The 9,565-nt window shown below is 44.8% G+C and overlaps 1 protein-coding gene across 1 annotated transcript in view; it reads right to left on the bottom strand.

Moving 5' to 3' along the window:
• Positions 1 to 5,857, bottom strand: part of LOC144088314 (3',5'-cyclic-AMP phosphodiesterase 4A-like) — a 56,011-nt gene extending 50,154 nt beyond the window's left edge. The window contains exon 1 of the mRNA XM_077618647.1: positions 4,922 to 5,857. Coding sequence (XP_077474773.1) covers positions 4,922 to 5,223 — 302 coding nt within the window. The 5' untranslated portion in view covers positions 5,224 to 5,857. The remainder of the gene's footprint in view (positions 1 to 4,921) is intronic.
• Positions 5,858 to 9,565: the final 3,708 nt, after the last annotated feature.

Genomic DNA, 9,565 nt, shown 5'->3' on the forward strand with positions numbered 1-9,565 from the left:
TATACGGTATATATACATAAAAGTTTATAGGTACACTCCTGAAATAAACATTGCAAAGCGAAGAAAAAATGTCTAGAGGCAGCACAAAAATGAAGAAAAAAACAAACATTAAAGAAAAATACGCAGCAAATATATTCTTTATCCTCTACAAAAACTATAAACATAAGCATCTATCTTCTAATAATCAAATCTCAAGGCAAGCCTACACTATAAATCTTGGTCCATGTTTTTCAAGACCTACACCATTTTTTTATGATTCACAAACTTGACAAATGATCCCACCGAGCTTTATTTGGGGGGGTACCTCAACGAGATCTTACGTATTGTAAGTGTGGAAAAAAATCGATGTAACCATGGCAACAGAATGGCGGGGGGGGGCTGGGACTCGTGTTTTGCCATCGTACATCGACGCCCGCCTTTGAAAGTTCCTGCGGCGCGGCGGCCACGGGACGCGGTGAGTGATGCGCTGGTATTTGCATATTCCGCCAAGTGTTGAACAAAAGATGCCCGAGGGGGAAGCGGAGGAAGACGTGCTACAAAGAGGGAAGTGGGGAAGTGGAGAAGGGGGATGCCATTTTGTCAAAGATGATTAGTCCTTTAACGCCCAAAACAAATCTCGCAATCCAACGTTTAGTGGGTTTTTAGCCTCGGCGTGGTCCCAAACTATTCCCTTCCTCCCCGGTTTGATGCCGGCGAGCTTCAGATGAGGTCCGGACCGAAGCGGGCGGAGCCAGCGATGGAACAGACCTCCTTTCTGGCCGGAGCGAGGTCGTCCGGGGGGGTCGATCGGCAGTGGAGCGATTCAAGAGCAATTACTTTCCTCTGGCCAAGTGCTCACTCCATCTTGCGCACTCTTGAGTTAATACGAGAACAATGCGTCGACGCACGCGTTGGACTGGGAGTGTTTCGAATTGCTCGTTGTGAGAGGCAAAGAAAAGATGTTCATACTTGGAACGAGTAGCAATCCAGAGTTGGAATGCGATAGCAGTCGTTTTTCAATCTTTGATGGACTGAGCAATTTCATCAAAGTTCCAGTTCCAGGTTTACATATGGCTTTTGTCCATTTCTGTCATTTGGAATGACAAAAAATACAACACGTGTCAAAGTGGCGGCCCGGGGGCCAAATCTGGCCCGCCGCATCATTTTGTGTGGCCCGGGAAAGTAAATCATGAGTGACGACTTTCTGTTTTAGGATCTAATTAAAATGAAGAGTATAGATGTATATTAAAGTTCCTGATTTTCCCTCTTTTAAATCAATAATTGTAATTTTTTAATCCATTTTCTCTGTGTTTTTAGTTCAAAAATCATTTTGTAAAATCTAAAAATATATTTTAAAAAGCTAAAATAAACATTGTTTTAGATCTATAAAAAACGGAATATTCAGGCCCTTTAATCCAGTTCATTTAATCCATTTATAAAAAAGAATCTAAATATTATATCTAAAATGGTCCGGCCCACATGAAATAGAGTTGACGTTAACACGGCCCTCGAACCAACCCGAGTCTGACACCCCTGCAATACAACAAAAGTTTGGAGACCAAATGCTAACATGGCCTCAGAGTTAGCATGTGGATTCACCTGAGTGGATTAAAAACCAAAATCTATTTTTCAACTAGCATTGAGCTGTGCGTTAAGCGCAGTATTACGGCCACACAACCCGATTCTCCATTATTGTTATAATGTTGACCTTCGTTTCCATGGTGATGTTTTTGGGGTGACTGAAGCTTTTGTTTTTGGGGCCGTAATGTAAAAGAAGAAAAGCAAAATAGTTGAAATACAATACTCCCCTCGTAATAACAATTGAGGCGATTTACGGGCGGAGGAAGCGTCGTAAAGGGGAAAACAACGTAGGTCGCACCCCGGAGACTCACACTAATCTTTACAGGCCAGACGCCCGTGAAATAGACAATAAGAGTAGCCACGTGCGTCCGAGAAACATCGACACAATTTGTAGGAATACTACATTTCATCTCACAGATCTCATTTTCAATTATCGCTTATAATCGCATGTGTCCCGGGGGGTGCTGGAGCCTATCCCAGCTGACTTCGGGCCAGAGGCGGGCGGGGGAAACCCTGAATTGGTGGCCAGCCAATCGCAAGGAGACGGACGGACAACTAATCATAACTTGGGGCAATTTAGAGTGTCCAATCATCTTACCATGTATGTCTTTGGAATGTTGGAGGAAACAGGAGGACCCGGAAAAAACCCACGCAGAGAACATGCAAACTCCACACAGTTGAAACGACCTGGATTTGAACCCAGGTCCCCCACTGTGAGGCCGACGCGCTAACCACTCATCCGCTGTGCCGCCCTCATAGACAAAATAATTTTTGTCCGTTTCCTTGCTACTCTACATTGTTGTTATCTAAGTGATTTTTTTCACATCAAAACGCCTCTTCACGGACTCGTTGTCGCCCAATGAACCTTGTCGCTGAGGCACAACAGTCCGTCGTCCCCCCCCTTCCCCTTCCGAGCGTCCGCCGCCTCGCCTCCGACACGACGCCCTGATCCCTCCCCCAACCCCCCCGCGAGCCGACGACCATCGAAGCGTAAGTGCCAGCAGATTCGCACGAATCCGCCCCGCCCGGAGCGACGCGCCCCGAAGCCGTCGGCCCGACGACCGCTCCCGATAACGAGTCAAGAAGATGAAGCGTCCGGCTCCCGGCGTTGGACGGATGTGAACGAGGAGGCGGCGTAGACGCTTATTGTAAAACGCGGGAGACGAATAAATGGCGCGTAAACACGACGCAAAAATCCCCGCGGCCTTCCAGAGATAAGACGAACAACACGAGGCGCTTGGCGGTCGGTCCAGGCGGGCTGAGGGTCAGACGCCGGCCCGCCAGCGGCCCACTCGTCAACGCGTTCGCACACCCTGGCTCTTAGCGCTGCAACATTCAAGCGCCGTCCTCCATTCCTACAGCGCAAACACCCACAAACTCAGTTTGGTACGCTTGTAGGAATCAAATGATCTCCACCCACACGAGGAGAGAGGCGGGCTCCGACCACCCCCCACGGCGAATAGGCCTCCTGCTTCGACCCACCCGTCGGAGAGACCCCCCCCTAGCTCTCGTAGATTTGTTATCGGGTTAATAATCACCGTGATTTAGAGGCGGGAGTAAGCGGGAGGGATGTAAACCAAGGCCACTGCTATTTTTACAGCTAGTATCTACTTTCTGGAGGCTATTTTTACAGCTGTTTTCCAGGAAAATGTGCCTTATTTTGTTTAGTATCTCCTTTTTACATGCTCAAATCAAAGTAAAAAAGCATTTGGCGATCGAGACACGTAGTCAGACAGCATACAAAAATGCGCCAAAATGTTAGTTTTAGGCATTTCAATCTCATTATTGAGAGTTCTTTTATTGAGAGAGCATTTGCTGTTGCCTAAGGCAGTGATATTGCTTGAGTCGCACATGGATTGCTGCAAATGTGTCGATTTAAAGGGGGCGAGAGGGCTGGCTTTGATAGGCAGCGAATGGAATTGGTTGTTGGAGTGGGGCAAAGCATTCATGTGAGCTAAATTGCTAACACACGATCAAAAATGTTTCCTCACTTGGTCCAGATTTGCACACCACTGCAGATAATACGAAAAGTCACACTCCTTTAAATGTTGCCAGTAGGCTTAACTCCAGTAAAAGTGACAAACACTATCTGCGGACTACTCAATACACACTGAACACACTACAAGGGTAACAAGATTATATTTTGCCTGTAAACCAGTAATTATTGGACTTAAATGTGACAGTCCAAAAGCAGAAAAAAAGCTAAAGTTTCCAAACATTTTTCCTCTGAGGGCCTCTTTCACAAATATCAAATTATGCAAGGGCCAACTTGAAATATTTCTACTTTCATTGTATTAATTGATCGGATTCGGGTAATTAAAAAAAATCGCCATTGAAATTGGATTGGACATCAATGAAACATGATCATTCAATACAGGCCTTCCCAGTTGAACTCAATTGGATGTCTATCACTGAACGATTTTAGGACTAGAAGTAACAAAATATTGTAATATTTACGACAGAAATAATATTTGCAAAGCAGAGACGGAAGAACGGAGAATGGTTTATGTAAAAGAAAACACTGAAAATTGATTTTCACTTGTTGCCTGGTTTTGACCCCTGAACTAACCTCACAGCTGCTGTTTACGTGATTAGCTCCATCTAGTGCTAAAGATGGCAAGTGCAAGACAATGTAGGCTCCATGGAAGCTTCTTGTGCGGGCCATAGTCAATTTATATTTGCTGCGGGCAAAAGAAACTGGGCAGCGAGCCGAGTGCCAGCCCATAGTTGGGACACCCCGTGCCCCAATAATATCCAGGCCTTTATGTGCAATAACGTACACTGGCAAGTTGAGAAAGTGTCCAACTAAAAAAGCAGCTCCTGTTTGAAATGGAGCTCCGGTCGCGTAATCGTATCAAAAAGTGCATCGTTCCGTGACTCCCACTTGACGAAACGGCGTTCTCCCGATCGAGACGATTAACGCGAAGCCTAATTCCATTTCAACGTGTTTTTCGAGTGAGTTTAAACATTTTCTCCACGAAGACCCATTTTTATTTCTGTTCACTTTGTTAAACAAGATGCTAAACTACAATTTTTCTTTCGAATACAATTTCTCCGCATAGTCCAAAAAGAAAAAAGAAAAAAATCAAGGTGAAAAGCTTGGAACAGAAAAAGATGTGAGTTGGCGGATTTCACCTGCCAGCCAAACACAAAACACACACACACACACACACTATTACGCATGATAAAAAAAAATGAACTAAACCCACGCGCCCCCTCTTCCTTGGGGGACAAAAATCCCTCACGTCTGCTAACCCTGCAGGCCCACACTGCGTTATTTACATTGAAAATTAAACACACATAATACACCCACCCACCCCCGCCGACCCCCTTTACGCATCGGAACCCTACTGGGGCTCACCGTCTATTGCCGCCACAGTTTCCGATGGACGTGTGCGTGGTGCCGTGGAAGGAAGAAGGCCAGGACATGCGTGTCTTCTTCAGCCCGGGACGGTCGCTGGTGTCCACGGCGTCCGAGCGCTCCATGTGCCGCTGGTGGTGGTGGCGGTCGGTGTCCGAGTAGCCGCGGTGCTTGATCTTGATGGGGGTCCGCGGCTGCCTCCAGAGGTGCTGCGGGGGCTTCAGGGTGGCCTGGCCCTCGCGGGGCACCGGCAGCGAGAGGGACAGGCTCTTCTTGGAGCACGGCGTGGGCGCTTCCATCATCGTGGCCGGCGGAAAGGAGCGAAGATAATTCGATCGCGGGGGTGCGGAGGGGGGGGAAGTCAACGCGCGCTATGCGACGGCCGCTTCTTTCCGATGCCTCATGTCGCCGCACCGGAGCGCAAAGTCCGCTAAATCGTAAATGGCAATGCTGGCGTGGCGCCCCGGCGCTCGGAAAATCATCCCAGTCGTCTTAGGTGTCTTTTGGTCTCATTGGGGTGAGGGGGAGCCGCTTCCTCTCAACTTTGACGCCTCCGCTTGTTTCATGGCGCACCGGCGGGTGGGATGGACGGGGGGCTTGTAAAAAGCCAAAGGACGGATTGCTTTTTTCGCCAGGAGCCACTTAGTTCTCGGCGGGGAAAAGAAGAGAGGAGAAGCCGACAAATCCCCACTTGGCTAGGACGCGGAGCTGCCGGATGCGCCCCGGAGGCGCGGGGGAAGCTCCCGATATTCCTGGCTGGACGAAGGTGGAGATGAACGCACTTCCATCCCACCCGCAAGCGCCACCTTCCTCTTATTCCACACCATGCGGCTCCCCTTTTCTTCACATCCAACCCCCGACAAGAAAAAAAAAAAGGAGGTTCTTGTTCAGTGCGGTCCCATCACTTGGTCGTCCTCATCCTCACTGCTGGAGTTCTCCTGGAGGATCGCCTTCCTCTTCACTCTCTCTCTCTCTCTCTCTCTCTCTCTCAGACTCCCCCTCTCTCTCTATCTCTCCCTCCCTCTCGCCGTCTGTCTGTCTGTTGGCCTTGGTGTTGGTTGGTTGCCTGCTTGTTCTCGTCCATGATTTGTCAGCTCGAGCTTTTGTGTGCTTATCCATTCCGGTTGTATTATTTTTTCTTTTTTTTTTTCCGTCCTCCTCCTCGCACTGCAAAATTTGCTCAAATGACGTCGGCGCGAGCGGCTGCAGGCGCGCTCCGTGACATCTAAAGCACATGGCAGGAAATCACTTCTGGCAGTGATTTTCCTCCCCGTGATGTTTTTCGTCCATTTGCGTTTGGATTCAATGGCTGCCATGGTCGGGGATAGAAGTCCAATCCATCTCCCAGTTCAAATGGACTATAAATAGTCGCGAATGGACATTTGTGAAATTCTTAGTTGTCCATAACGTCATGAATTATTCACGTAGCGGACGACAATGAAAAGATGAGCGTTTGCTGGAGAAATATACGCGAAAAAATGTACTCCTCATCCCAAAATGCAACCATTTCCAAAACTTTGCGAAAAGCTCAACACACGCATTCGCTGACATTTGAAAGTTTGGGCACGCTTGATCTTTCTCTTTAGTGGAAGTCACGTAAATCATAAATTTCAGTGAAAAATATCATAGAGCAGAAAAGCAGTAATATTTGAGACGTGAAAAATATTTTTTCAAGCATATTTCCCATTGAAAAGACTACAAATGCCATTAACTCATTCAGCGTCACTGACAGCAATTAACAAAGTCCCACACACCTTCATGGGTTTTTACGCCCTGATTAAATTGGAATAATCTTGTTAAAAACTATTAAAATTCAATGATCAAGACTCACACAGAGCCATGAATATTGAAATTGTACAATAATAACTATGTTTGATTATAAGGATGTATGACTCAATGGAAAAGAGTAGTTGAGACTTGTGGTTTTTAAAGGGCGACAAGTTGAAATTGAAAGTGGGTCAGAATCGAAAGTAAGACCCATAAAACAGGATTCTGGGGAGATTTTCAAACTACATCGGATCTACTGAATGGTAAAAATCTTATATTTGCGCACTTGACTGTCATGAAAAACTAACAACTTTTTTTAGCCAAAACAGAAAATTGGACTTACCGGCTGGCCCACGTCCTTTTATGCGCTAAATCCACTTTGCTCACCGCTTTGGGTGGATGGTAGAAAAAAAGAGGCTTATGTCAGCAGTGTTCGTGTAGAAGCATTTTAACGTTTGAACCATGTTTCTGGTAATATGGTTGAATTTCTCTGAAAAAAACAACAACAACAACAACAATAATAAAAAACAATGAAACTAAACGGATCAAAAAAGCCTATACATGACTTTCAGTAATTAACTTCATGGCCAACAGCAAAATGAGAATAAATTGTTTTTTTTGGTCTATTTCACAACAACAAAAAGGATTGTGGCTCCGTGAAAAAAAACACTGTAAATAGAATGCAAAACATGTATACACACTGTAATTAATGTCCTTAGCTAACAAACGACACTCTGAGGGATTGTTCCCCTTCCATTCCTGTCATTTGCCACCCCCACTCCACAAATTAAATCATTATTTCTATTTCTATTTTCCTCATGCCAGCCAAGGCGTCGATTCCACACGACCAAGTCGTTGCGTTCTCTACTTTGGCCGACAGTGGGAGAAAAAAAACATCATTTGGGCAGGGAAGAAAAATATTTGTGTAATATACAGAATACAAACGTACACCCCAGTCATAAAAAAACTGTCAATAAATGAATTAAACAGTGCAATTCATTGAATAATACATTGGGATATTTAAAAACATTTCTTGACTGGCCTTGCATTTATTCATCCCACATATATTGTGCATTTTTTTATCGAATGTGTGTGTATAAAAAAATGTGTTTATATAACGGCATTATTAATATAGTTGGACACGATTGAATTTATTGAAGCCTTGCATTCGAATTCTGTTTATTTTCTACACGCTCCGCACGTAATAACATTTTTTTTCTCCATAAAGTATCAATTCCTTTAACCATTTATAACTGATTATACTTACTTGTATCATCAAAAAATATTTTTGAACAAATCATTCATATTCTTTGAACACTTTTTATCATTAAAAATATCCCTGTTTCATGTATTGGTCTTTTTACAATTCATTTCATGGGAGATGAGTGCATACCTGTCAACCTCTACCGATAACTGCCCTTATAAATGATTATTGATTCCCCTTACAAACCCCCAAAAAACCTTACAAACACCGTACGGTGTTTGTAAGGTTTTTTGGGGGTTTGTAAGGGGAATCAATAATCATTTATAAGGGCAGTTATCGGCAGAGGTTGACAGGTATGTGACTGGAAAAAAAAAACATGCTTTCCATTTCTAATCAGAATTACTCAGCTACATGTAAGTTAAACAATTTGGAGCGTCGATAGGAAAATTCCCCAGAGTTGAGGTTACCCCGTCTCCGAGTGTGACATAGAAGTGAAATATTAGTCACTGAATTCACTTCCTAAGCGCCCCTTTTCTTTACGACGAACCCAAAATGTCTCCTGCTCGTGTGGGCCAGCAATAATTGAAATGTCAAGCGGCCTTCGTATTTGTGAAGTCGCCCCGTCCACTCCGTTATGAGTAATATCTTCGCCGATTCAACTCAATCAAGTGAGTCACGGCGTGGCCGGGGGGACGCCGAGAGGAGGGGTCTTGACGGAGGTTTTAAGTGGACCTGCAAGTTCAGCTGCCCTCTAGTCAACCTTGCTTGCAAGCCTATGAATAATGCATTCACATGTCAGATTTATTTTGATTTTTTTTTTTTTTTGGGGTGAGGGGGGTGATTTTGAAACGAGCTTCCACTAGAAAATGTAGTTCGGCTTCGTTCGGAGCCGGTCAATTCTGGTTTGTACTTTTATCGTCGAATGCTGAGAATTCCAGGAATGGATCTCAACTCATTAAAAATTCATGCTGCCCCACATGTGTCAACCTTCGACTTGTTACATAAATTATTTCTCTTATTTAACTCACTGATGGCACTTAAAATTTCACTCCATTTTGACAACAAATGTCCTGCCAAAAACCATCTTTTGTCCAGCTGCGACACCAAACTCCCATGTGGCACATTAAAAGTGTATGCACGCAAGGTGGCCTCGGTTCGCTATGTGTGAACATCATCTCCCACAATGCCTCTGGCTCCGGGCCAAAAAGTGTGTCATTTCACCACACATTTTGGCCCATAGCTAGAGGCATTATGGGAAATGATGCGTGGTTGGCATCACGGTCTATGTTAAGCAGCATTGCGCTAACATACGTCGGGATACAGCAACGAAGAGACGGAATGTGTACTTGAGATTGGGGCAGGCGGCAACATGAAAAAGTTTACTGGAAAAAAAATAAAATGATGAGCACATGTTTGTTTACGTCCATAGTTTACCGTTTCCAATGATTGAACGATGTTTGCACATGGGTGAGAATTGCAATGTGAAAAGGGTCCAGACCAAAGAAAGCAAACTGTGGACTATCCTGTTGTGAACACGTCTTAAAACTGTTATTTTACTAAAAAACTCCAATTCCATCTGGAACTTGGTGTCCGTGAACTGACTCCATGCATGAGAGGTTTTATTATATAACGTTATTCCCTTGAAGGTAGTGACAGAAATTTCCGTTTCCTAA

Source organism: Stigmatopora argus, chromosome 14, assembly GCF_051989625.1.
Source record: "Stigmatopora argus isolate UIUO_Sarg chromosome 14, RoL_Sarg_1.0, whole genome shotgun sequence".
Taxonomy (NCBI): Eukaryota; Metazoa; Chordata; class Actinopteri; order Syngnathiformes; family Syngnathidae; genus Stigmatopora; species Stigmatopora argus.